Source organism: Desarmillaria tabescens, assembly GCF_030435595.1.
Source record: "Desarmillaria tabescens strain CCBAS 213 chromosome Unknown EV420scaffold_38, whole genome shotgun sequence".
Taxonomy (NCBI): Eukaryota; Fungi; Basidiomycota; class Agaricomycetes; order Agaricales; family Physalacriaceae; genus Desarmillaria; species Desarmillaria tabescens.
Window position 1 is genome coordinate 386307 of NW_026848337.1, and position 26439 is coordinate 412745.

A 26439-nucleotide genomic window follows, 5' to 3' on the forward strand; every position below is an offset into this window, starting at 1 on the left:
TGGGTCCAAGCTACGTGCACCTAACCCGCATAGGTTTTCTTCGAACACGCTCGATGTGTGGCTATGTATGAGCGTACGCAGTAAATTAAGCTCAGCTATCAATTCGGACAAACTCCAGTGGGTTCTTTGGTGTGGTCTAAAGCACAGGCTGCGCAGCAGTGATTCTTTTGTTCGCCATTCTGGTGTCTACCACTAAACGACATAGCAGCTCGCGACCTCAATACTAAATCAGGCTCGGTAATCGCGTGTCAAGCTAGAAGAAGGATAGGTTAATATTCCCTATTTGAAGCAACTCGACCAACTCTGCGATTAGTGTGTATATTTACCCGGGCACCTAATGAGAGTGGTATGAGACATCCGTCATCCGGAGCTCTGGCCTGTCAATATGGAAGCACATAAGAATAGTATCATTACAGATTTCAAGAAAACAGCACTGCTAAGGGGCGGATCTAGTACTGATGTTTGACAAAGAAGAGCTTTAGCGCTTGACGGGGTTGATGAAGCTCCGATTTACTGATGGGTCTCTGCGATAAACTGTAGCTACGGCACCAGTTCTCTTGTTCAGGACGATATTTTCTGGTAGAACTTGAAATCGCAGACTAGATGGGGACGGAGCTCGGTTGACTCTAATCCGGCAGTTGCCGTGGTAGTCTCGGTGGGTACCTCGGCGCCATCACGAAATGATCGGATAGTAGGATTTTCATCAGGAACCATATCAAAAACCTTAGATTTCTAAAGAGAAAGGACAGGTTTGGGAGGAAATCGTTAGAAGATGTCCCATTTCCACCAGATTCTGAACGAATCAGGACACAATGTATGAGCGTCAGCGGTATGAAAGGAGCGGGATTATAATAAATCGCAACCAAACAACTCGATCGCGTCTTAACCTCTCACCACCACCATCCTCTCCTCCTCCTCCTCCTCCTCCCGCTCAGCCGGGACAGCCCTAGCTGCTGTACACTGGTGTTACCGCTAGGATTCAGTCACACAATCACCGCCCGCGGCGCCCTTTCGAAACGCGAAACACTTCCTGGCCCCCTGTGATAAGTATCTTGGGCGTCTAAAAATCTGGTTATCAATCCGCTTGCGACGACATCGCGACTGCGTTGATTTGCCTAGGCTCGGAACTCGCTGCTCTGTGCCGCTAGGACAGCGTCATCGGTACCGCACCCATATTTTTTACTCTGTACCTGCCGACTGATTAGCATCTTTTCATCAGGACGCCACCGACATACTATCTTGTGGGACAACAACAAAAATACATCATCCCAAGTCACAAAAACATAGCTTATTGCAGTCTCTACACTCTGCTGTCTCCAAGGATCAAGTGATTCAGCCTTCGTCACTCTCTCCACATCAGCTCCAGATAAGCACTGCTTTTGTACAAGCTCCTGTGCACAAGGGCGATTTATAAAGGGCGCAGCAATCTCGAGCCCACTCTTTCTCATAAATACTCGCTCTTTATTTTGTCTTTTACCCCCCACTTTACGACTTCTCAATCATGGCCGGACGATTCACCTATACTCCCGCTGCGTCGTCTTACATGCCATTTTTCGATCCCTTCAGTGCCGCAGCCGCGCAAAATAGCCCCTTCATACCTTCTCCTGCGTTATTTCCTGGTACTCCCTCGCCTTACGCCCCCAATATACCCCTTCCCGGAGGTTCACCACTTCTTGGCCCCGTTCCCTTCCCAGCTACCCCAGGTGCTGGCCCCGAAGTCTTCTACGACCCAGCTGCTGGGTGGGTACCTCCCCGTCAACGTAGGCCTTCTTGGAACGGTCCCGATCATCCATTCCTCAATCAACCCTTAGGCGCTCGTCAACGAACCAACTCATTCGGGGGTATTGGCGGTCAAGCAAGTACTCACGGAAACCAGTTCTACGATCCCTCCTTGTACAACCTTTACCAGCAGAATCAGCAGCTACCCACGCAGCTTCAAATCAATCCGTGGCTCACTGGATACGCGCAAGCAGGGTATCTGTGGTTCGACTTGTCGATGGCTGCGTTCAACCCAATCCGGGTAGATAATATGGGCATGAAGGTGCCTCTTGGTATGAACGAGCTCAGTGGTCCGGCCACGCACCCTCATATCCAGCGGATGACCATTATTTGCGATTCCATGCCGTATTGGCCCATCACCATCGGGGATGGGAGCAGAGGGCTGGCGCTGGGAGACGTCTTGCAGGGAGTGTACCGTATGATGATGTGGAGAATCAGCGGGGCAGAATGGCAGAGGTTTCCGGAGGGTGACAAGGCTGCCATTGCGAAGGCCTTCGCTCGTAGGTGCAAAGCTCTAGGGAACCCTCAGTTGCAGAACGCGGAGAGGCAGGACGGAGTGAAGAGAGTGGATCTTTTGTTGGGAAAGACGATGTTCAGAGGGTTGGTTGTCGAAGGAGGCGTTTTCAAGCTTCTTCTTTTGTGAAAATCGTTATCATTGTACCATTGTGTTTTCTATCTTGTTTACCAGTCATGATATGCATTATGTTTATTTATAAATATGTGCTACGAAGATTGTCCTGCCTCTTGCAACACATACTGAGTCACCTCCTGTACAGTCCCAAATGTTCGGTAGTTACCCGCTGCCACATCTTCGCACGTCACCAGCACCGCACCCTCAGCCGAATCTCCCTCATCCACGAACCAGTCGATAGTATCCTGTGCTATGGAGCCCAAGTCGATACTGATCCCGTTAAGGGTAGGCGGGACGCCGGAATCCCTTATACACACCCTCGCAGGATGCTCAGGGATCGTCGCTTCGCTGATCGTGAATATCCTAGATGTATCATCCGGCACTTCACCCGACTGCAGGAAGACATTATCCCGCAGCTGGACAGTCGACTGGTTGTACACCCCCAGGTGGTACTCGAAGACAGCATCCAAAGGCATGTCCTCTTCCCTCCAATTCAGATTGGCACTGAACCGCGGCTCGTTATTATTGACATCCTCAAACAGGTTCGCATACACGTCAAACGTTCCAAATCGCATGGCGGGGTTCCTTGAAGCCGAGTTATTGAAGTGGTTACCGAATATCGTGAAATGCATTTTCCCGAGGTCGCGTGGGGCCTCTTTGGTGCCCCCGCCGAGGAGGAGGGATTTATGGTGGTTGCGGACGATGTTATGCGAGAAGGTGACGTTGTCGGTGCCGTCTTCGCAGTCGAAGAGACCTGGGGGCGGGGAGTCTTGTTAAAGACGGAAAGGGGTGGGGCGAAACGCCCACGTACCATCAAATCGGTCTACCTGCCAGCCCGGGTCGATGATATCCGGTTGGACGTATTCGCCGCTAAGCTGATCCTGGAGCTCACATTGATCGACCCAGACGTTCGTAGCTGTGACGAGTCCTACAGCATCGAATCTATAGGCTCTCAACAAGCGTGTGCCTGAGGACAAGAATATCATACCTGGCATTCCACGATGAAGGGAAGGTTTCTGGGGCTGGGAAGCAATCCGCCGGCGAGACAAGTTTGAGGTTCCGTATCCAGACGTTATCCACCGAACTCAGGTATAGGTTGATCCCGTTCAACGCTGCACTTTTCCCTATCCCGATCAGCGACGTGTTATTGGTGAGTGTGAATCCTACTTGAGCTTTCTGGGTGTTGGATACCACGGGCCGCCAGCCGTTCTGGTGCCCAAGCAGGGCCCGGTATTCCGTGGCGTTCTTTCCTTCGAAGGTGACGTTCTGGGATATAGCGTCCTCAACGAGCGAGACGTAGGTCGCGTTAAGGCTGAGAAGGTACAGAATGAAGTCGAATTGACTGGATGCGCCGCTCGTGGCGGCGGTATAGTATTCGCATGTTGCAAAAGTACCTGTCAGTATTTGAGTGATTGAAAATATGACGGGTATCGTGGAAGGGTACCGTTGTCGAGCTGGTTCCCTTCAATGGTGCCGTTCACGTAGATCGTTTTAGTGAAAGGTAGAGCGAGAGCCTCGCGGAGCTCTGTGTGATTTGAAACGATGTAGATCGATGTTTCATTCGTCGATCCTCCGGTAGACGTGCCACCATATCCGAATGGGGAGTGGCTTAAACGAGGAAGCGTCTGGGAATCCCCTGCCATAACATTCAACATGAATACTGCGTAAAACAGATATGTACGTACCTGTGAAGATGTCCACGGATAAGACTTGCAGTGGAACCAGAAGGACAAGGAACAGACAACGCCACATATTTAGAGCTTTAGAAAGCAGTCTCATACGTTCGTTTTCTCAGGTATAAGTACCTACAACGGACCGACGGACCGACTCTGAGAAGATGGCAACCTCACGAGGAGGCTCAGGACCATGAGCATCACTCCGACGAGAAGCCGAGCGGCGTTGGATGAGAATTTCTGTCACGAACAAAATTTGGACGTAACAGTAGTCTGAACTTTGGATAATTTGTACCAAGGAGGTCACAAGAGGTACTGAAAATTAGATGCATTGTTAGTCCAAAATATCGAGAGGAACAGGGCGTACGTGAGATTTAATCAGAAGATAGGCAGTTGTAGTCTAGCACTACGTGCATATTCCCCACAGCATGTCATGCACACAAATCACATCATCGGATGATTGGTCGTTACAGTTCTGCCAGTAGGTCCTGATCTTCAACTGGACCTGATTTGCGGCAATTTCGGACCGGCTGCAACAAACTGTAAACAGCCATCAACAAACACGTCACTCTACATTTCAATCTCCTTCACTTCCCTTCATTTCTCACTACTCGTGTTCTTCCGACGGGCTCTCAGCTGAAACGACTCTCAACCTCAATGGCCGACTCAATAATGACCGAAATTCGAAAAATACCGCCAGTGACGCGGTTCCTTTCTGCTTCACTTCTGGGCGTGTCAATACCGTATCTTCTTGGGATAATATCACCGTATACTTTGCTTTACCATCGAGATTCGGTGCTGCAAAGGCTGCAGGTAAGTCGGTAGCAAGTTTTTATCTCCAAATTTACCCAGATGTCTACAGATATGGCGCCTCTACACAAGTTTCTTTATTGGAAGTAAGGGTAGTTTGAACGACCAATGTTCATAGGATTGACGACGGCTATTCTTTCCCTGCAGGCTCGGGGATAAACTTTATATTTGAACTGGCGATGCTCTAGTGAGTTTAGTAACTGTCTGGACTTGGACCCGCCCTCATCTTACCTAGCCAAACATCCAACCAACTCGAAGCCACATACGATTCTGCAGACCTTGCCTGGCAATTATTTTTTGCTTGTGCAGCGATAAATGTACGCCGGCGCATCACTCACTCGGCTGCCTAACTAACTATCTACAGGTTGCAAGCCATCCTCTTGGCGCTTCTATATTTCTACGACCTCTCATGCACTGTCTCACATACATCTCCTCAGCGCGCGCTCCACCGGGCTCGCAATCCTCGTTCTTCGGTCTTCTTGCCCTTCCTGTCGTATATGTACCATACACGATGCTGGCTGTTGAGCTCCTCATGGGCGGACCAGCAGCGGTAGGTCGAGCTGTTGTCGGAACCATCGTAGGCCATCTGTGGTGGTGGCGTGTTTGGAATGCCGGTGATGCACAGGGCGCAGCGTGGGCCAGGGCGCCACGGTGGGTCAGAGATCTGGTTGGCTCGAGAGCTGTATCTGGAGGGAGCGGGAGTACCAGTGGTGTACATGTGTATCCACCTCGTACCCGGGGTGGTGCATCAGGGTCTGGAACCGGTTCAAGCAGTGGGACTAGCAGGGGGTACAACTGGGGATCAGGACACCGGCTAGGGGATCATTGATGGAAATGTTGGTACTTTTGATGTCTTCACCTTTGCTGTTCTAACGCGACTTCAGGTAATATTGATACTACTAGGTTTTTTTGGTCGTCAAAACAGCGCCAACGTGTATATCCAACTAAAAGAATTGAATATTCATTCTATCTATCACTTTTGAGATAGCCGTCCAGTCAGCGCGATTAATGGTATACCTATTTTTGACGACTATTCGTGCTGACTGTAGACGATTCTGTCAACAGCAACATTTTACTCCCGTCCGCAATCGGCCGATGATATACATCGGTCGACCTTTCCCGAACGGCGTGGCATCATTGTATCTGAGACGACACTCACCATCTACCTCCATGTCTAACCGTCCCAAGTTTGAGGCGGCATGGGTGACCATTAAGCAAGAACTACTGGATCATTTCAATGGCGAAGGCATGCCTCAAGATGCCGCAGAGTGGTATGAAAGAGTGAGTCCCCGTCGGTTTCTCGTCACTTTATTTTCCCTTACGCGCCAGACAGAGCCTAGACTACAATGTTCTAGGAGGCAAGCTCAACCGCGGAATGTCAGTCGTCGATACCATCAAGATACTCAAGGGGCGCGCTCTCACTGATGACGAGTATATGAAGGCGGCGGTGCTGGGATGGAGTGTCGAGTTGGTAAGCTGACCATGGCTCATCTACGCGCCTCAGCTCATTACCTTTTCAGCTCCAGGCCTTCTTCCTCGTCGCCGACGATATCATGGACAGCTCAGTCACGCGCCGCGGCCAACTTTGTTGGTACCGCGTTCCCCAAGTTGGGCATATCGCAATAAATGACTCGTTCATGCTTGAGAGCGCCATATACTTTCTCCTTAAGAAACACTTCCGAGCAGAAAGCTACTATGTGGACCTACTCGAGCTGTTCCACGAGACTACCTATCAAACAGAGATGGGTCAGCTCATCGATCAGCTCACGGCGCCTGAAAATAAAGTTGATCTTAGCACGTTCTCCTTAAACCGGTAAGAGCCTTTTCATTCTAGGAGGGGTTAGGGTATTCACAACTCGTTATGCAGACACAGCCTCATCGTGATATACAAGACTGCATACTACTCCTTCTATCTCCCTGTAGCACTCGCCATGCACATGTGCCGCGTTCCCATAACTTACACCATCGACTCGGCTACTGTTCAGCCATACGAATCCGCTAAATCCATTCTGATCCCTCTTGGCGAGTACTTCCAGATCCAAGACGACTTCCTTGACTTTTCTGGGACCCCGGAGCAGATCGGGAAGGTCGGCACGGATATCTTGGATAACAAGTGCTCGTGGTGCATCAATACAGCTTTGGAGCTGGCATCTCCGGAGCAGAGGATAGTACTTGATGAGAATTACGGCCGGAAGGATCCTGCGGCTGAGGGAAGGGTGAAGGTGGTGTTTGAAGAAGTTGGGTTGAGGCAGAAATATCATGCTTATGAAGAGGGCGTCTACTCGGATCTGGTGCTGATGATTGAAGCTATACCAGAGACACAGCAGGAAGCAACACTCAAAAGAGAAGTGTTCCGGAGTTTCCTGAACAAGGTCTACAAGAGAGAGAAGTAGGACATCATGAGATGATAGAAGCTTGGCCTCGCGCTACCGAACTAATACAACTTGGTGCGCATCCCTATTTTTTTACTTGCACCATGACCTCCCGTTGACTGACATCTGGAAACTCAGGAAGACGATTGTCTCGTAGCAATGGTACATGACATTGAGATGGCCTTTCAATGATTAGGACTTCAAGCGTCAACCACCAGAGAAAGCGAAATACCTGTCACAGCAAAATGGGCTTCTTTGGAAGCTAGATACGACACCATACTCGCTATATCAGCAGGTGCGCCGGACCTATCCTTCTTCCGTTCGATATCAGGTCAGCGGGGAACGGTACGGTCTCAGAGCATACCTTTTCATGGGCCCTCTTCCAATCTCCTGTGAGAGTCTTGCCGATGCCCACGACTAGTGAGAGGGTAAGTATCGGTTAATAACCTTGAGGGACGCTGGCCTTTCTTACGCATTTCGGTGTCGGTGGGAGCTAAGTATATTCCTCAATACATCAGAAACTTATAAATGGTGAAACGAGAAACGTACCCGGGGCATACGCATTGATTGTCACACCATACCGACTGAACTTGGGCGCTTGACTCGAAGAAAGCGCACAGGTGAGTCGAGCATCCCTACCGCCAATGTCATGCGCCGAAAGCTTTGAAGAGCGGCACGCAGCACTAATTGGTGGCCCTTTGGCACTTAAGTCTGGATAGGGTAGGATTCACGGGAGCAATGCGCTTACCTCTTTTGCCTGCAATAGACGACGCACCAATGATCCTCAGCCCGCGTCCTTGATCCTGCATCTGCTTCGCGGCGTACTTATGGCACAAGAAAGTATCATGGCTGTTGATAGCAGCTATCCGGTTCCATTCTTCGGAAGACGCTGAACAATGATAAGCGACACATCCTCGATGCGCCTACACAGACATACTGGACAATATACTTTTCGTTACACACACACCCGCATTGGCGACCATCTTAGGCAGCGATCAGCAAGCTAAGAATATGCCAGGAAGTCACCCACATACGACATCCAAGGAACCCAGCTCCTCTACGGTGGAGGAAATCATCTTTTGCACATCAGCCTCAGATGATGCGTCCCCGAGAACTGCACAACTCCTTCGTCCCTTCAGAGTTATCTCACAAACGAGTGCCTCGAGGACGGTAGCTCTCGAAGTCAAGTCATTCACAGCGACATCGAATCCGTCATCAGCGAGTCTCAGAGCGATTGCACGGCCAACGCCTTGAGTAGAGCAAGTGACTAGGGCGACTGCCATGGGGAAAGGGGAAGCCGAGTTTCCAACTCATCTATTCTCGAAGAACTAAAATCACAAGGGAGGACTCAGTGCCTTTGTGAAACGAGCCAATTCAGACGGAGGTAACGCGGTGGCCATGACACCATGGGAGAGAAGCGCCACAAGAAGGGCGGCCCTCGAGGGGCGTTGCATTTTTAGCCCACATGTAAAGCGCCGTCCAGGACAATCTCCGGAAAAGTCACGTAGCCTAGCAATAACCATCCGTGCATGGTTAAGGAATACTTCCTTTTGCTCACTAGGGTAGCAGCACATGTTCGCTTGATCACAGTAACGTACGAAGCAAGGTCTCGGAACCGAAAATTTGATCATTGGTTAGATCTTGCGCTTCATCGCAATTATTGTACAAGGTCAACTTTTAGTAAGGACCGTTTCCCTAGTCGCAGAAAATGCCTCCGTTGATAGACACCTAGTAGGGGGGAGTTAGGATCTGGGGTATATTACATTAGCTCGTATGGATCGTACCGATTGGCCTGGCCAAGGAGCGAATCTCCAAGGTCAGGAAGAACCAAATGGTACAAAAAGCCATACCTGTAATGAAACTAGCCTCCTTAGATGCGAGATATGATACCAAGTTGGCAATATCAGCAGGTGTCCCGTTTCTTCCTACGTCGCTCCATTCTCTTGCCTCTTTGTAGTATTGTTCGGGATTACTGGGGTTGATAGCACTGGCAATGCCGGCGACTCAGGTTGACGGTTAGAGTATAAATAAGCCATAGAAAATGAAACAACATACTCATGTCAGTTTCAATAGGACCTAGTACGCGCCATAGTTAATGTGATTCAATACATGTAACGTAGACGTGCCTGGAGCATAAGCGTTAACAGTGATACCATATTTACCGAACTCATGCGCTATTCATGTTGAGAATGAGCGCAATGTTCTTTGGACAGAGTAGTACTCACCGGCACTCTGCGTAAGTCCACGTACAGCCCACTTGGATGCACCATATACCGGTATAGTAGGAGAGCCTACCGGATGAACTTGGTTATATACATGGATAGCGACCCGCGATAATTCAGCGCACCTAGCTTGCCGGCGGCGGATGATGCCCCGATAATTCTCCCGCCATGGCCTTGATCAATCATCTGCTTTGCGGCGTACTTGTAACAGAGGAAAGTTCCACGACCATTAGTGGCAGCAATTCGATCCCATTCTTCTGTTGAGGCTTTCCAGAGTCAGAACATCCGTACTGCAATCATTATCCACAAGGAACGTACTAGACATGATATTCTTTGTAATACATATGCCTGCATTAGCGACCATCTCCACCAAGTCTTAGCTTCGCAAGATCATATAAGAGACGTAATTGTCACTCACTACATCAAGGGATCCTAGAGCATGGACTGTCGAGCTGATCATCCTTTGCACGTCGGATTCAGATGAGACGTCTCCAGTGACTATATGAAATTTACGGCCTTTGGAGGCTATTTCGGATGCTAGGACATCAAGTTCTGCTCCCATTGAAGAAAGATCATTGAGCGAGACGTGGAAACCGTCCTCTGCGAGGCGGAGAGCAATGGCTCTGCCGATTCCCTGAGCAGAGCCTGTGATCAGAGCGACTCCCGAGGGTTCCATGAGCGTATATTGAAGAGGATGAGAAGATAGAGCTGAATAGTAGGCATGCTTCCGGCCGCAAAAGAAGCCTTGGGTAGCACATGACTGTAACTGCTTTGCTACGCACCGAAATAGTCAAAAAGTGCACACAATATAATATAGGAAGGTCATTTGACGCATAGTAACGCGTCGGTGAAGTGAATCAAAAGCTGCAGCGCTTAACACGAACTTCCAGCGTTTGAATTTGAACGGTGAAGCTGCTCAACATGGTGGTTCCAATACAAGAGGACACTGCTGCTGCCACGTGCAACGCCGCATAGGACGCGTTGTTGAGATTTATTTGGCTACCACACGTCCTTCGACTCAGTTTGCGTACAAGGCAATATTTGCGATCGTAAAGGACCGCACAGTCGAAGGCTCTCCTGTTCTCTTCAAGTGGAATGATGACTTCGCTACGCGACTTCTGCAATGATTGACTTTGGGTTGACTCGTGTCCTGTCGAAATCGCATCACCAATAGAAACTCGATTCAACCCCTTGGTTCTCAGAGTCTTCTCGGGCTATTCGGCTTTGTCATGATCTCTCTATGTCTCTTGGACAAGCTATGACGACAGAACTATTGATGGTAGGAAGGAATCTGAATCACTTTTACACAAAGACTGATATGGAGATACTCACAGGGTACGCTTTGTTAGGGCATTGATACTAAGACATCTTGTGCGACGTATTGAATAATCTATAACACTGTTGACCAAGGATATAATAGTCCGGTAAACAAAGCGTGAATGACCGGCATGCATAATTCACTCGCTTTGACCAGCAACTTGGACCCACTTGCTCGTACGCTATGATACTGTTAAAAAAATAAAGTTTCTCCCTCTTGTGGCATTACAAGAATTATGTACGATCGGCGTCTTGTTCGTTCCTTTCGAGTCTACCGTGATCTTGCTCAAGGGGTCACATCTTCCTGGTCCTATCTCGGATCTACGTGTAGGAGGCTCATTAAGGCAACTTTCCATTGTGGTACGAAACATGGTTGGTTTCCAAGAATGCTGAACCTACTCCTCGTACTGGCCGACCATTCATGATTGTATGCTCGGCATCGTATTCTTCATTGAAGTTGTCCTTTGACCTCGTACGCGCCCGACTATATAATGGGACCCAACAAAATGCTACTTTATACACCCCTCGTTCTTGCACATCCGTTCGACCTTTCTAAGCTCAGCTCAATCTCCACAGAAATAGCATCCCATGGCGACCGAGGTGCGTAAATGTAACCATGCCGGCACTATTCTGTGGCACTGAAGCCTTCGTCAGAGGATCTTTAGCTTCGAGGCTTGGCAGGCCGTTTGGCAGGCCGTTTGGCAGGAATTTCTTAAGGACATAAAGACCCTTCATCAAAGAGGAATTATTCTGAACCCTCCACTCTTCAAGGTTGCCGGGGCGTACGCGGCTCAGGCGATGATTCCTACCTTCCGGTTCACGTCTGTCAGTCTTCATCGCGTGTACACAATATCAAGATTAACAACAGCACCCACAGGACATAGATGTGATCGTGTCAGATGCTCGAGAGATCGAGAATCTTCTCGCCCAATACTATCCAGCAAAATATTGCATTGACGACGGACAGACAGAACGGAATTTGTATCGGAAACCTGGAACTCCTGGAAGCGAGCGTTCTTCGTGGTTCCCCATAGATCTTATCACGATCAGCAGCGTGCGTCCCTACGGCTCTAATTCCTTACCTGTATCTCACCGTCACTATTACAGATGCCTCAAGAACATCCTGTCATTTCAAACATGTTTTCCGTGTACCAGATATCAAATCGCCAGCATGCCTTCGCTACTCTACTGGACCTCATCGTTCTCAAACTCGGAGCCATCTTCAGCACTACCCGTAACCGCGACAAGATCCCGCAAGACAAGTTGGACCTCAAGACGCTCGTGAACTATCAAAACGATGTCATGCGTCAAGTTAGAAGGCCAAAATTGGACGCTACCGAATGCTCAGGAGAAGACCTTCATGCGCGCTACCTGTACTGCTACTACGACGGTCCTGAAGTAGTACGACACGTCGGATCGATCCTGTGTTCTTGGCTCTATCTGAGTCCTGGTCCTAGGCCGAACCTTCTCAACGCCAGAGGCAGGACCGTTCTACGGGATTACGAGCGTGGAAACGAGAGGCAACGTTGGGAGTCCGAACACGGCGACGTCAGCCTGAGCGACGACGAGGGCGACATCAGCGACGACGAGAGCGACGAAGACTTGTAAAGCTAGCAATGCTCATGTATAAGATCCGCACTTCACGCCTATCATAGTAGTTTCTGTGTTGTACGTCGAAATTGATCTAGACTATCCATATTAAGGCATGAACGCCGGAGTGGATTCCAAATTTTGATTTGGTGTGTTTTCTGTCACGCTTCAGTCAGATTCTAAGGTAAGTAAAGAAAATGACGCCACGCACTGCAAATATTTGTAGACAGCCAATCGAAAAATTGGACGCTGGTTGTGTGCCTCACAGTCCTTCAGTAATTATCAACTGTCCGAGTCTTTGCTTTGTGTGACTCGGCTTCCAACTTATGACAATAATTTCTCAATGAAACACTGACATCCTGGACACTCATAAGGGTAACAAGGTTCACGTATGATGCCATGGAAACTAAGGAAAGAACAGCATAAATTCCTTATCTATGACACTATAAGATACAAGACAATGAGAAAGAGGGAATTCTTTAAAACCTCCGGGGCCCTTTCTGACCGTCGGTTCGCTGCAATCCATCCTCCAAAATGAAGCACAATAATTGAACCAGAGGTTGCCAATCCAGCAGATTTATGTGGGTCACGACCGTCTTGGATTTTATTTCAGCGAGACACAGAGATCTTTCGGGTAGAGATTCCTTTATCCTGGGTTAGGTTTCGAGCTTGGGCCGCCACACCGGTAAGCGATGGGTGCCCTCTGCTTTAGCTGTAGCGTTCGTTCCGTGAGCCCCAGCCATGGTGATGGTCGTGTTCTGCAGGTCTGTGACTTGAATGATTTCTCTATCGAACGCAATAAGGGCGACGGGCAACAGAAACATGGTAATGGACGTACACAACATTCTTGCTAGCGATGAGATTTTTTTCCCTGTCTCTGCCATCTTGTTGAGTCCTAATATTTCATTCGCAGTCGAAGCTACCGGTTCTAACCATAGGGAATCATGAGCTTGGATCAGAGCAGCAGGAATCTTCACAATATCATCGTCCACAGCAGTCGAAAGTATTGGAGAACGCGTTGGGTATCATTTAGTAGCTCGTTCGTCACGAGAGAAATTGAACGCTACTGCAGGGTTGCCAAAGCGTCTGAGAATTCATTCCATGACATTGAGAATCCTGTTCTTCTAAGGAGTTGAAGTTTGGAGGCTGCCAGACAGCAACACGGTGAGCAGAACGTCGTCACAACGAATCAAATACGTGCCGAAGGAACGGAGCCTCCGTCTTCAAGGTCGGAATCGTCCTGGACGACAGCGAGAAGCAGCGAGAGAGAGCCGTAGACGTCGTGATGGTCGACGGTCAAGGTCATATTACCCTGCTCCGCTCTTTGCCGCCGACCACCATGATGTCCCATGCCACCATTCTCCTTCGCGACTCGATACCGTCGTCCGACAATGGCAAGAACCAGTATAAAGCCGCTTTTGCCGCAGCAAAAGCGCACATTGATTCCAGCGCTCGAGACGATGATCAATATCATTGAGCTCTCGTCAGGAAACGTAGGGCGATTTCGACGGAATTATCATGACGAACGCACGCTCATTCGAGGTTTTGGATAAGGTGAACGGTGCAGGGAAGGATGGTACGCGTCGTATACACATACCCAAAATCCTATTCTCACTCGCAGGCTGGCAGCAACAGAATTCTCCTTCTATGTTGTCGGGAGAGCTACTGCCTTGACGCTACATTCCACTATGCCCAACGCTATCATCCGTGGAGAATGGTCGGAGACAGCATTGTTGTAGAACGACCTCGTCCTGAAATTTTCTGCATCTCACTGGCGAACAGTATCGTGCCACCCTTGCTAGCACCCTTGGCGGTGTAGGCATCACAGTTGCTCTTCATTCTCTCAAGAACTAGGAGACCATTGAAGGCAGCTCTACTTTCCTGCGCCGTTTGAAGGATATCGAACCAGACAGACCAACACTGGTCGAACGTGTTCTTCGCACCGTCGACTACCGAATTTGTTCTGTCATTTCTGGAGCAGTCCGACCTAGATTCAGTCAAAATTGCGGTCATTGAACCGCAACCCTCGACGCCGGAGACCCTGAGGTTTCGTGTAGACGCCCCCGCTGCGAAACGTTGCCAGAGGGGCTGCTGAGGGTGGTTGATAAGCAGGTTTGTGTGCTCCTGGACTACGAGAACATGCTAGCCATTCCACAAGGTGGGGATTCGTGCCTCGGTTCGTTCACAGAGTTGGCTTGCTCATGCAATTGCACAGGACTCGTTCTCTACGTTGCTGCTGCTGTCTTCGCAACTTCCAACACCTTTCAAGTGCTGTCCTTTGTGCACATTTCCCTACGATGGCGTCACATCTAGTATGCATCTACTACTGCCTGCAAAATTCTTTCACTGGTGACCGGGCACCCATCAGTTTGCATGCAGAGTTCCTCGTCCGCGGAGAAATCGGTGGTCTTGGAACATTGTTTCACCGGATTAACCTCCTCTTCGACGTATCAGTTGAGACTTATGTTGCTAAGATGGGACGGAAGTAATCGAGTCGTCGCGGAAAATCTCATTCTATACGTCGTCATCATTCCTCGAGCATAAGTAATCACACCGCAATGCTTGCTCATAGCTCCCGCTGGACAAGGATTCACTGCCCCGCGAAACTGTGTCCAGCAATAGCCCCTTTTAACCGATCGCAGACGATACTTCCGTGGAACCAAAATTGCCTCCTTTCGACTCGAGGGGCCATATTCGAAGAACCGGGACTGGTTTCTCCGGACGCTATGTCTAAGACGTGCCAAAACACGCGCATACCGACAAAATGTATAAAATGGAGGCCTCCCTCCGCCCGGATCCCCACATTAACACACTTTGAACAGCCAACAACTACCATCAAACCAAACAACTATTATCACCTATCATCATGTCCACCGATATGATATGCACGGACGGAGTGTACTGCGCCCTGTGCGACGAGTACTTCTTCGATAAACGGCAACGAGCCGAGCACATTATGAACTCGAACGACCATCCCGAATGTTGGAGATGTGGCCGTCGATTTTTGAATGGCCAAATTCTTCGTCGTGTAAGTTGTTGTCTTCCCGTGCTTGTTGAACCAACTAACGCGTTTCTTTCATAGCACTGTGTCACGGCACCAAATCATCACTACTGTGTGCCATGTGACAAGCACTGTCGTACAGCGGCAGGCTTTCGCGTCCACATGGAGCAAGTCCATGGCTCCGATGACAACGACAGTGACGACGATGATTCAGAAGAAGAGGATGATGATGACCTCGAAGACGGCTGGGAGGACGAAAGGGGCGAAGAGGAATATCCCGACGAAGTCTCCGAATCAGGAGACGAGCCCCTTGATACGTCATGGGAAGACAGCAATGGGTACGACTTTGAAGATCCGGAGTATCTAAGGTTGCCGCCATTATTTGTGAGTAGTCCTTTCCTTTCCTCCGCCTCTAGTCTCGTCCTAACATTGGGCGTTTCAGAACAATGCGGCAACCGACGACGTAGAGGAAAGCGATGAAGAAGACGTCAAAGAGACGTCTCACTTCTCGTGTCCGATGTGCGAAAAAGAGCACACGACCCTCTGCGCGACTCCGTGTGGACATGTGTATTGCGTACGGTGCATTCGCGCTGCGCTGAAATATACAGAGGCATGTCCCGTGTGCGACGAACGAGCCACCGAGGACCAGCTCCGGAAGATATATATCTCCCAGGAGTGATGAAACCAAATGGCTCGGTGGTGTCGCATGAAGTCTTCAAGTTGATCAATCATCCTTCTATTACTTATGCTGTCGTCTATATACCTCGCAACTCGCATGATACCTCCCTTGTCTATCATCGCCTTTTGGACGTTTATATTTTATATTTTTCCATACGGACATTACCTTTTCCAATGGACTTGAACCTACTTTATTTGATCTTATCATCAATACAATTAAAAACCCTGAACAGATCAACGTTGAGCGCTGAGTGTCTATGGCACCACATGTGTCGAAGGGTTATGACCCAACAGAGTAAATATATTAGAATAATCGGTCGATGTAACTGACGACATTTCCTGCCATTCCCATTATTTTCTGGATGGCCCGGGGGTCAGGTAAGAAGTAACATTAATAGGCACATATACTCCACCCCGTATCAAGACCTCGCTCCCATCTGTTCCATTGATAGGGTAAGTGTTGACCAACGCGATCATGTACTGAGCCGCTTCGAAGAAAACTGGGTAGTACGGGAACTAAGTCGTGGATATACATGAAATGATGAGCTACCCCATATAAAAGTCAATTTCACTTACCCGCGCGGTGAATGTAAGTACTGGCGGCAAAGGCGGCGAGGGCAAAGTAAACTCTCGACGGGCAATCAGGATGTCAGGTTCGTATCCATTGTTGTTCTCGGGTACTTCAATGTAAAAATCTGTGTACCTCGGAACGATGCCAAAATATTCCACGCCGCATGTAAAATCGGCATTAATCGTGAATTCCTGAGGCACAGGGAAATGGTAAGCTATCACGTCATTACACATGAAAATTAACTCACAGTGCCAGGTTGCAAATTGGAAGGGGTGACGTCGAAGCCGCCAAACCGCGATGCCTCTGGGCATCCTAGGCGTTTGTCAATAGGTGATGTTTTGGCTCCGGCGAGGGAGGCAAGGCCAAGGATAAGAATGGTAGTAAGCTTCATGGTACTGGTGAAACGAGGACGGACATTCGTACAAACGACGAGCCTTTATTACCCAGAGGGAGCCGGGACGAAGGCCTTCCCATGCCACACAGGGAAGACTGAGGAATATCGTTGTGCCTTTTACCCTAAAAATAGTGAACCTGAGTTTCCAGACTATGAGGAGTTCATGTTCCATTGCAAGGACGGATAGGATGATCATGTTGGGTACTAGCTTTGTCCCGCATGAACAAAAATCGAATCGGACCGAGAGCCCGTTACAGCCGTACCTATGCTTATAGGACAATGATTGCGCGAGAATCGTGGCCACACCTGCCAGGACCGACCTAGAGCACCTAGTAGTGTTCAACTCGGATCTACATGATGAGGAGACTTTTATACCTGGCAGCCTGCACCTATTTTTGTGTCTCTCTTTTTTACACTCCTAAAATAACAACTATCTTGACGAGAGCCATACAAGTTTGAATAACTTTCAAGGAAATTTGTAGTGAGAGGGTTCGTCCTCGGCTTTGGCATCGAGCACCTTGCATGTGATGCACCGTTCGCACACGATGAAAGTCTAGAAACGAGTCTCTCCGTCGAAAGCGGGGTAAAAGTACGATCCCGGAGGGACGCAGTGCCAAAGGAGATCTAATCATTTGAGAGTTCAAGCTATGCTCCGGTATCCTACCAGTGACTTACCGGCGGCGCGTTGGTCCAGACACGATCACGTGTCAAGTGAGCTTCCATTCTGCGGGTACACAAGGCTGCGTGGCATCCAAATGTCCTATATCTGCATATCAGGTATTCAGTATTCGACCCATGAAGCCTTCGCCCCAGGGAGATGATTGAACACCAAGCTCTCCGAGCCCTTTGGACAGACCAGTTACCATCGCTGACCCCAGTGTTTATGCCGATATACACGCATAGGATCATCCAGAACATCCATGATCTGACTGGTGCTAGCCAGAGTTTTCCCGTCGATAATAATACCACTCGACCTCTTCCAGGCCTGTCAGCATTCTATACTAGCGTCGTATGTGCGGTTGATGCTTGTACCCTTATTAACACGTCAAAGCTGTCGAATAACTTTTGTCCCTATGAAGAACAAGATACTTAAAGAATCCGGTCCCGGGATAAACGAAGTGATGCTGCATATTGGGCAATGGTGAAACGAATCAGTCAGGGAGTACGGTTCTACTATGACAGGTAGTGGGTAATTTGTGTCTATAGCGAAGGAATGGTCATACACCCAATGAAGATATGGACTCATGGTGTGTAGAAAACATGATCAATGAGTCTCGAATAGTTGTGGCTCAAGGATAGGGTTCGACAGTAATCGATACAACGAGCGATAGCATCAGAGTGTCTGAGCAAGCATGATGGGCGGTGATCATCGACCATACGAAGAGAGTAGGCAAACAGATGTTACGCCATTGAGAAAATACAGACGATATGGGTGTAGGAAGTAATTGATGGGAAACCACCTGCAAGCCCCCCGGCCGCAGCAGACTCGGGGCTTCTTGTGCCGATCGTTACATATTATTTGACCCACGAACAGCTGCGGTAATAGCGTCAAGGTACTGACTCCGACTTGGGCTCCATTTCTCTGAACTAGACTGGAGTGTAGGAAATATGACTAGCGAGTCTCGAATATCTCATTGCCCTGGTCCTGACCGACGCACTAACAAGAGGAAAATCAGCCAAATTCGCACTACATTGCAATTAAGGCACCAACCTGAGCGAATCGGTCATGATCCCAATGCCTTACAACGAAATCCATATCGTCCCTCGAGATCCACCACTCCAGAAACATGAAAAACAGGCAGTCCACAACCAGGATGATCGAGTATATCGGTCCAGCAAATGGACCTAGTCCCATCGTCCTGTCCAACAGCGTAAGCTAGACAAAAAGGGCGAGACGACCAAACGAACAAACCTCTTCATTCTCTCCCAAAGCTCCATCTGTCTTGACTTGACAACCGTATCATACACAACCTCGGTGCGCTCCGCGACCTGCACCCAGTCGTAGAACGTCTTGATCCGCTCGTGGGTGCGAATGGGGTCGTGTAGTCCGTCGGAGATAATCTCGATAGCTTCTGATATCGCACGGAATACATCTGCATGAATCTGCATGAGACAGCGACTTACGGCACGAGGTAGGACGAACCATCTTCCTCAGGCTCTGCAAAGCTGATCATATCCTCTGGTAAAATCTCCAGGACCCCGCCAACACGTGTAGACACCACGTACAGTCCTGCACATGCTGCCTCAAGGATGGTGATCCCAAAAGATTCCGTGAGGGACGTGTTGAGGAATATAGCACCCTGCATCAGGACAGAGCAGACATCATTTGGTCGGATGGGTCCTAGGAGTTCAATGCGGTCTTGGAGATTGTGTTTTTCACGCATTTTGAGGAGGTCGATGAGCTTGGGACCGTCGCCGCCTAGGGTGGGGTTGAACGAGAGGGGAAACGACGAGGGAGAGATACGCACCGACAACGAAGCGGACGTTTGGGAAGGCATTGCAGATACGGGGTGCGGCGGCGACGAGGAAGTCGATTCCTTTGCGGTATGCAAGTCGGGAGAGGACGACGATGGTCACTGTGAGGGTGTCAGCGAGTCAGACGTCACTGGCAGCAAAGTCTTACCAGTATCTCTAGATTTCGGCGGGCCAGGCTGGAAATTCCCTGGCACCAGCGCATTAGGGATAACATATACGTTCTCCCGGACTCTGCCCGACTCGTCAAAGAGCTCTCCTCGAAGGACAGTGTTCTCCCTCCTACCTACAGTCAGTACAACAGAGAGAAAAGACGAAGATATCCTCACCCAGTGTGAGACACACAAATGATAGCATCGACATTCCTCAGCGTCCCTGCTAGGAGCTTGTTCGTAAGGATGCTCGCAGCGTCCTCAAATCCAAATAGACTGTGGTCAGTGAACACCGTTCTGACACCGAATAGATGGGAATGCAGGATTCCTTCGTGGCCAAGCGAAGATAGACTGGCATGGGCATGGATAAGGTGGATATGCTCTCGAATAAGAATTGTTCAGAGGTAGGGCAGAAAGGTGAAAAAGTTGGGCAGTGTTGCAGAGGAAGCAATAGGAACAAAAGGAAGGTAGTACACTTTGAGCGAAGGAAGAAGCCAGCGAATCCCAACGCGGTCAGGTGAGTGACTGTGTGTTATAACAATAACCTGGATATGTTAAAAATGAAGAACTGACAATATATTCGAACGACATACCTTGTGGCCGCGTTTTATCAGATTCGCACTCAGCATGTAGATATGATTCTCTACCCCACCAACATTTGGGTGAAAGAAATCTGTTATCATCCTGAGTTTTCGTCAGTTGCCAGCTTCGCTCGGGGTGGGATTACTGACGCTATCGCTATAGGCTCCATGGCAGAACAGACGTCCTTGTTGACATTATTTCGGAGACCCTGGCTCAAAATTACAAGCGATGTTAACCGTCTCGGTCGTACCAAGAGTTGAACGATGAAAGGTTGTGCTTCTCAGTTGTGGTTGTGGTTGTGGTCAGAGTTATGTTGAAGACGTGCTTCCTGTTGCCCACATGGCTTCTCCGGCCCGATGTCCCCGCCGCTCGTTGGCTTTAAATTTTTGGACATCGCTATAATGCACTTTTTCGCGCCTGGCACATGCCTGCAATGGCTCTCAGAACCTATCAATGGTGCCTCCTTATTCTAGTCATAATGGTATTCCAAGGTGTTTGCTTTAATAGCACTACTCGCATAGCTTGGTCCAAGCTTGGTCAGTGTTGCCTCAAATTTTCAGTCTTCGCTGTCCGAAATCTCAGTTACTCTTGACTTTCGAAGCTTATGTATTCGCGCCCATGGATCAAGCTAAAACCGTGTAGACTTTGCTGCAAACATGCCCTTGGACTTCCAAGTTAAACGTAGAAATATATCACATTCGTTGGAATACGGACCTACTTGAACATACAGTAGACTACAGGATATCCCTCACGTCGTTACTTTGTGAGACCCAAACGATCTCATCTTTGTCCAGGTTAGGTGGATGACGTGAATCGGGAGGATATAGTCTTTTCCAGACTGTAAAGACTTACATCCAGGCCGTCGGCTTGTAAAGCCTCCAATTGTTCGATATCATGTCTACCCAGATTGCAAAACCTGGAGTAATTCATAATTAGACAGAACCTTTGCAACGAGTGATGTAGTGTTGTGAAAGGCCAGGCCGGGCCAGGCTTTGGAGGCTTGGGCCAGGCTTGAGCAGGTTCAGGCCGGGCTCAGGCTTAAGCCCGGGCTTATCCCTCATAATACATTTCTGCCTATCAGGACTCATTAGATGTGAATATTCATTAAGATATAGCTTTACATAGTCTAATATATTATTTACTGAACCACACTGATCATCCACGAAGCTATCATTGCTCAAGTGGTCTTGTCATCATGGAGAAAACATATGTCAGTGATGTCATAATTGCTTTCAATTGATGAATAATTGCATACAATCAAGTTCTAATGAAAAGACATGGTAAGCTCATCTACAGGATAATACTAAGCTATGTTACATTCATAGAAATCAATCCCACAAAAGGATATTCACCCCTTCACCAGCCCAGGGCTTCGGCCTAGGGCTTAAGGCTTTCCTTAAGCAAAGCCTCAGCCCAAGCCTTAAGCAAGCCTTACTTGCAGGCCGGGCTTTTCAGGGCTGGGTTGGGCCGGGCTTGAGGCTTGAAGCCCGGCCTTTCACAACACTAGAGTGATGTCGCCGAGCTGCAACCATATCCACCATTGCGCGATCGGCAAAGTGAATATCCACTCTCTGTATTACGATTTCGTGCTTTATCTTATCTTATCGGCTCTCTCGTAATCTCGTTATGCTAATTCTCCGGACTTGATCGCATTCTCCCATGAGGGTTCAGTATGTTTACCGCACCGTTGCAGACACTTGTAGTATATTTAGCATGACCCAAACTGTATTTAAGTAGCTCGACTGCAGGTCTTAAACCTCAGTCTCGAACTAAAGTTTATTCACCCGATAACTTAGTCTGAACTCACTCTCGCTCAACTAAGCGATAGCTCCCTTAACGCAAACCTGCGGACAACACAAAGCGCCTGACTGAAGTGCGAGTCATGCTTAGTTGTTTGATCTTGTTTGTTTAATCGGTCGCTAACAATTAGTTCGAGACTTTCTTACTCTTCATCAACAACCACGTTGACGAACAGTAACGAATGAACCCCATCGAACAATACCTCACCGACCTCTTTGGACTACAAGGCTTTATTGCCGTAGCATATCTCGCGTTCCTATATGGATATGAATACTGACGAAACCAGGAGCCAGTCTCCGAAGAAACTATCCCCGTCGAAGCCCCCAACCCGGAGGCTAGACGACCGAACACACCCCCTCCCAACTACATCGATGACAGACCCGACCCCATCATCCACTTCATCTTCATCAACAATGACGAGTGGATCACAGAAGACTCCGACTCAGACGAGTCCAACGAGTCCAACACCGAGATGGAAGGATGGCCCCCACAAAGAGGCCCAGTCATTGAAGAAGAAGAAGAGCGAGGAATCTACGAAAGGGGGATGGACGAGCATGTTCTCTCTCCCATTACCAAGGAAGAAAGCGAAGGGGAAAGCGAAGGAGGTGATCCCTGGGACGCTCCCTCCCCCACTTCAACCAAAAACTCAGCCGCCAACCCTGGCTATGATTCCAACGGAGAACGCCTCTATCAAAGAGGGCTTAGATATCATTTGGGAGAAGGAAGAACGACTGAAGATGGAGCTGGAAGCGGTTCAGATGAAGAAAGCAGCAATACAGAGGAGGACTACGGCAGCGACGAGCTCCCAGGGCCATGCAACAACTGGTCCCCTCCAAGGCTGGACTCCCGAGGGGAGACATGGAACCACTACTACGCACGAGACGATCCTTCCGACGATGAAGGAAGCTACCTCAATCTCGTCACATGCCCAAACACCCCAGTCATTGTCAACGATAGGGCCGGGGAAGCCACTACCGAGCTTGACCGATGCGAGCCCACATACGACGCCGATGTCAGCTGCGATATATGCAGACAAATACAGGACTATGCCGATGCGTGGCTCATGCACGAAGGAATCGAAGCCCCTGCCTCCGTTGTCCCCTATGCCATCTACCCCCTTGTGCCAGAACATCCCCATGCAGCCCCCATCCCCTTCATCGCACCCTGGGTATGGGATAGACCCCGAAGACCCGACTTCGATCAAGTCATACTCAGGGTCAATGAGTGGGCAAGAATCATTCGAAACTGGAACCGAATCGTCACAGGAAGCACGGAGCCTTTTGAGCGAGTCCGACCAATCGGACTTAGAAGAAGGAGAAATTTACGAGAACCCTGGAATCGGGCTGACTTCGACCTACAGCAGCAGCATAGAGTCGGAGAGTATGGAGAGGAGGACGTTATACCAGAGTTCGTGGAAGGATCTAGCTCGGGAGCCTACTGAGGCCGAGCTGGAAAATATGACTTATTTGGAAATGCTTCATTGGATCGAGAAGAAACTACCCTGAGAACTATCATGGAATAGTTCGGAGCAGGGAAGATATTTCCAGAAAGAAAAAAATACGCACATCGGGGCCCAGATACTCTACCGGGAAACCATATTCCATACGAACGTTCTGTGGAATCAAGTGCACCCAGACGACTATGTAGAACCAGGGGAACGGTACGTGGTGCCCGCACCCTCGGAAACCTCAAGCGGAGAAATGGTGGATTTAAGCCACCTATCTATTCTCAAGAGAACAGGGTACGTCGACCCTAGCAGGCTGTTTGCTGCAGCAGGCATGCCAGGGAGCATGGGCGCAGCTGCAGCTGCAGCAGTCCCTGTGGTACCAGCACCTGCACCACAAGGACCCCTTTCCCCACATCACAACCCTGAATTACGATCGCTCCCATGACCCGCAGCCATCCCTATCCCCGTGGACCCTGTACAACCACCCAACACGCCACCACCGTTCATAGTCGGAGTGGCCAACACAAACCCATGGGGACAGGTGAAACCGCAATTGGCAGAACCCCCCAAGAAGTTCAAAGGGGAGTCCAGTGATGTGGATCGGTTCCTCAATCAGTGCGAGGACTACTTTAATGTATTCCCCCAACAATTCACGATGAATACACACAGACAGAGCCCCAACCGGGTGGTATTCTGCACGTTCCGGCTCGCAGACAAAGCATTGCATTGGTGGAACCATGCACGAGACGAATACTACGACGAAACATGCGGATACCTGCGCTACCCCGCCTGGCAGACGTTCCGACAGATCATAGAAGACCAGTTCCGGACCGACACAGAAGTAGAACTCAAGTTACAAGAGTTCAAATGCATTCGGCAGAACACGTACAAGTCGGCAAAAGAATTTTTCCAAGACTTCGAGCGACTAGCGAAGGAATCCAGAAAACGCCACAATGAAGAATACATGATCGAAATACTCAAACTGGCCATTCGCAAGAACGTAAAAACTGCCATCCATGCTACGGGAACTGCATTACCACGAACGTATGCGGAATGGAAGTTCCAGGTAGAACAGATGGATTACAACTACCGAGTCGGATTGGCAGAGGATGCGGGAAGAAGCCAAGGGTTGCAGGGTCAACAAAACAAAGGAACGGGAAAAGCCGGAAGCTTCGAGAATTCCCAGGGTGACAAGAAGATGGGAACAGGAACCACGTACGGGGGTCAAGGGCAACTGATGGAGATAGACCGATTGCGGAAAGAAGGACGATGCTTCCGCTGCGGTCACAAAGGACATCGGAAGCAGGACAACAAGTGCCCCAAAGACGAAAGTACATGGTTGGCCAAGCACCAGCCGAAGTTCTCCCGAGCCCAAATACGGGCAATGTATCAACAAGTAGCGAAGGATGAAGAAGCAGAAGCATCAACGTCGAAGATCGAGGAGGTAAAAGATGAGCTGGCGGCATAAGCGACAAATGCGCGTCGGCTAAGGACTTAATTTCATTTAGTGGTGCATTCTCGAACCCCGCGGGTCGGACTAATAAATCGCTTGTAGTATCTCCGAGCAATATCACAGTTTCCACGCAGTCACAAAATGAAATTAACAAGTCGCATAAAAGCAACGGTGTACAGGGGATTTCCACCGTGCTCGAAGAAGAACCCCATTCAAGATCCTTGGCCACTGGTGCGAAAGCACAAGCGGCGAACGCTGCGCAAGGCGGTGGGACACATGGGATCAAGGTCAACATCGCTCCGTGGCGGGTAGGTACCGGCGCAGAAAATGGAGGGAGAGCGGCTGAGCTAGTAGTGGGCAAGGATACCTCCAGGCGGGAGAGGAACGATGCAGGACCTCGCCCGAAGGCGGAACGTACGCACCTGCCCTATGCGGCCAACTACCCCGACATGACGGAGCCGCAAGAGGGAACACGAATCCCCATCAAGAAAACCGCCGCCCCGCAAACAACAGTCAAGACGCCCGGGGACCCCGAACCCTTATATCAAGTACATCTCCCCCCTTCATCGCTAACACATAATGGCACCGGGGACTCGTGTTCCCTGGTGGGCGGGTTGGTGGGCCCATTATGTGATACATTAGCAAAAAATAAAAACGTTGTTACCCTCAAAGAAGTGTCTGACGAAGAAGATGACTACAGCTATCAACAGAGCCTTAAGACCAAAGGGGAAGACCCAGTAATCCATACCGAGGAGTACCCGGAGGACTACGAAGTCGTTGAACTAGAGGAAGAGTACTACAACGACAAGTGGGACAAGGGGTGGCTTAAACTGCATAGTGCCGAGTGGGTGAGATGGAAAATGAGGCAGGAGAAAACAATGGAAGGAAGAATCGCCACCCTCCGGATGTGGGTACACCCAAGACGCCTCATAGAGGTAGATGAAGATCTCGTTCTAGACCTCATCGGTTCTTCAAGGGAAACCTATAGGCAGCGGGAACAGTGTTTACAAAACATGGAAGACCTACGCGTTCTGCCCCAGTACATCTGAGGAGGCAAAGGAAGGAGCGTGAACATCCGTGTCCAACTTGAAACCCTGGACACCAGCCAAGTGTGAGCAGTGGACGCCCTAGTAGACAGCGGCTGTACCGGGAGCTGCATAAACCGATCCTTCGTACAGGAACATCAGCTCAATACGGTGAAACTACCTAAGGCCCAGGCCATCTATAATGCCGATGGAAGCCGCAACAAAGGAGGAGATATAACGGAGATAGTGGAACTCCGAATGACCATCGGAGACCATCATGAAAAAATAGACCTCGCCGTCATGGACCTAGGAAACATACCAATGTTCCTAGGACACAACTGGCTCAAGCGACACAACCCCATTATAGATTGGAAAACAGGGGCCGTAACGTTAGCCCGATGTGCGTGTCGCAAAATACCATTTCTCCTCCCAGATGAAGACCCAGAACAACAATGGGGAACAGAAGTGGA

At 49.4% G+C, this 26439-nt stretch overlaps 12 protein-coding genes across 12 annotated transcripts; 6 read left to right on the forward strand and 6 right to left on the reverse strand.

Moving 5' to 3' along the window:
* The first annotated feature begins 1148 nt into the window (after positions 1 to 1148).
* Positions 1149 to 2694, forward strand: EV420DRAFT_781659 (uncharacterized protein). Its single transcript, XM_060483446.1, has 2 exons — positions 1149 to 1161; positions 1220 to 2694. The coding sequence occupies exon 2, from the start codon at positions 1502 to 1504 to the stop codon at positions 2420 to 2422; it is 921 nt and encodes a 306-aa protein (XP_060326957.1). The 5' UTR covers positions 1149 to 1161; positions 1220 to 1501; the 3' UTR covers positions 2423 to 2694.
* Positions 2503 to 4189, reverse strand: EV420DRAFT_1646998 (polysaccharide lyase family 1 protein; the record flags this gene model as incomplete). The annotated part of the gene is made up of 5 exons (XM_060477986.1): positions 2503 to 3164; positions 3222 to 3352; positions 3399 to 3804; positions 3855 to 4046; positions 4096 to 4189. The coding sequence occupies 5 exons, from the start codon at positions 4187 to 4189 to the stop codon at positions 2503 to 2505; spliced, it is 1485 nt and encodes a 494-aa protein (XP_060326958.1).
* A 462-nt stretch (positions 4190 to 4651) lies between these two features.
* Positions 4652 to 5869, forward strand: EV420DRAFT_1565269 (Der1-like family-domain-containing protein). Its single transcript, XM_060474019.1, has 5 exons — positions 4652 to 4896; positions 4946 to 4979; positions 5041 to 5080; positions 5129 to 5210; positions 5258 to 5869. Exons 1-5 carry the CDS (start codon positions 4741 to 4743, stop codon positions 5720 to 5722), a joined length of 777 nt encoding a protein of 258 aa, XP_060326959.1. The 5' UTR covers positions 4652 to 4740; the 3' UTR covers positions 5723 to 5869.
* Positions 5870 to 6063: 194 nt separating this feature from the next.
* On the forward strand, positions 6064 to 7286 carry EV420DRAFT_1647000 (farnesyl-diphosphate synthase; the record flags this gene model as incomplete). The annotated part of the gene is made up of 4 exons (XM_060477987.1): positions 6064 to 6174; positions 6227 to 6364; positions 6414 to 6706; positions 6761 to 7286. 4 exons carry the CDS (start codon positions 6064 to 6066, stop codon positions 7284 to 7286), a joined length of 1068 nt encoding a protein of 355 aa, XP_060326960.1.
* Positions 7287 to 7322: 36 nt separating this feature from the next.
* On the reverse strand, positions 7323 to 8671 carry EV420DRAFT_781794 (acetoin reductase family protein). Its single transcript, XM_060483448.1, has 8 exons — positions 8300 to 8671; positions 8203 to 8248; positions 8014 to 8154; positions 7815 to 7961; positions 7729 to 7758; positions 7630 to 7682; positions 7498 to 7576; positions 7323 to 7447 (listed from the first exon to the last, which is right to left on the reverse strand). The coding sequence occupies exons 1-8, from the start codon at positions 8546 to 8548 to the stop codon at positions 7359 to 7361; spliced, it is 834 nt and encodes a 277-aa protein (XP_060326961.1). The 5' UTR covers positions 8549 to 8671; the 3' UTR covers positions 7323 to 7358.
* EV420DRAFT_1338523 (uncharacterized protein) lies at positions 8300 to 9237 on the reverse strand. Its single transcript, XM_060468903.1, has 2 exons — positions 9116 to 9237; positions 8300 to 9014 (listed from the first exon to the last, which is right to left on the reverse strand). The coding sequence occupies exon 2, from the start codon at positions 8894 to 8896 to the stop codon at positions 8600 to 8602; it is 297 nt and encodes a 98-aa protein (XP_060326962.1). The 5' UTR covers positions 8897 to 9014; positions 9116 to 9237; the 3' UTR covers positions 8300 to 8599.
* EV420DRAFT_781674 (NAD-binding protein) lies at positions 8864 to 10427 on the reverse strand. Its single transcript, XM_060483447.1, has 9 exons — positions 9906 to 10427; positions 9806 to 9851; positions 9613 to 9744; positions 9491 to 9556; positions 9392 to 9439; positions 9321 to 9341; positions 9116 to 9268; positions 9050 to 9057; positions 8864 to 8993 (listed from the first exon to the last, which is right to left on the reverse strand). The coding sequence occupies exons 1-9, from the start codon at positions 10161 to 10163 to the stop codon at positions 8961 to 8963; spliced, it is 765 nt and encodes a 254-aa protein (XP_060326963.1). The 5' UTR covers positions 10164 to 10427; the 3' UTR covers positions 8864 to 8960.
* A 965-nt stretch (positions 10428 to 11392) lies between these two features.
* On the forward strand, positions 11393 to 12412 carry EV420DRAFT_1707897 (uncharacterized protein; the record flags this gene model as incomplete). Its single annotated transcript, XM_060479570.1, has 4 exons — positions 11393 to 11404; positions 11459 to 11629; positions 11682 to 11858; positions 11912 to 12412. 4 exons carry the CDS (start codon positions 11393 to 11395, stop codon positions 12410 to 12412), a joined length of 861 nt encoding a protein of 286 aa, XP_060326964.1.
* Positions 12413 to 13912: 1500 nt separating this feature from the next.
* EV420DRAFT_1647004 (uncharacterized protein) lies at positions 13913 to 14133 on the forward strand (the record flags this gene model as incomplete). Its single annotated transcript, XM_060477988.1, has 2 exons — positions 13913 to 13970; positions 14024 to 14133. 2 exons carry the CDS (start codon positions 13913 to 13915, stop codon positions 14131 to 14133), a joined length of 168 nt encoding a protein of 55 aa, XP_060326965.1.
* Positions 14134 to 15234: 1101 nt separating this feature from the next.
* Positions 15235 to 16079, forward strand: EV420DRAFT_1565284 (putative zinc-finger-containing protein). Its single transcript, XM_060474020.1, has 3 exons — positions 15235 to 15422; positions 15477 to 15779; positions 15838 to 16079. The coding sequence occupies exons 1-3, from the start codon at positions 15261 to 15263 to the stop codon at positions 16072 to 16074; spliced, it is 702 nt and encodes a 233-aa protein (XP_060326966.1). The 5' UTR covers positions 15235 to 15260; the 3' UTR covers positions 16075 to 16079.
* Positions 16080 to 16413: 334 nt separating this feature from the next.
* EV420DRAFT_781983 (uncharacterized protein) lies at positions 16414 to 17214 on the reverse strand. Its single transcript, XM_060483449.1, has 3 exons — positions 16892 to 17214; positions 16650 to 16835; positions 16414 to 16589 (listed from the first exon to the last, which is right to left on the reverse strand). The coding sequence occupies exons 1-3, from the start codon at positions 17033 to 17035 to the stop codon at positions 16425 to 16427; spliced, it is 495 nt and encodes a 164-aa protein (XP_060326967.1). The 5' UTR covers positions 17036 to 17214; the 3' UTR covers positions 16414 to 16424.
* Positions 17215 to 18725: 1511 nt separating this feature from the next.
* Positions 18726 to 20413, reverse strand: EV420DRAFT_1622149 (glycosyltransferase family 4 protein; the record flags this gene model as incomplete). The annotated part of the gene is made up of 9 exons (XM_060475778.1): positions 18726 to 18897; positions 18951 to 19131; positions 19182 to 19457; positions 19507 to 19614; positions 19662 to 19792; positions 19840 to 20042; positions 20121 to 20207; positions 20256 to 20346; positions 20394 to 20413. 9 exons carry the CDS (start codon positions 20411 to 20413, stop codon positions 18726 to 18728), a joined length of 1269 nt encoding a protein of 422 aa, XP_060326968.1.
* Between the last annotated feature and the right edge of the window lie 6026 nt (positions 20414 to 26439).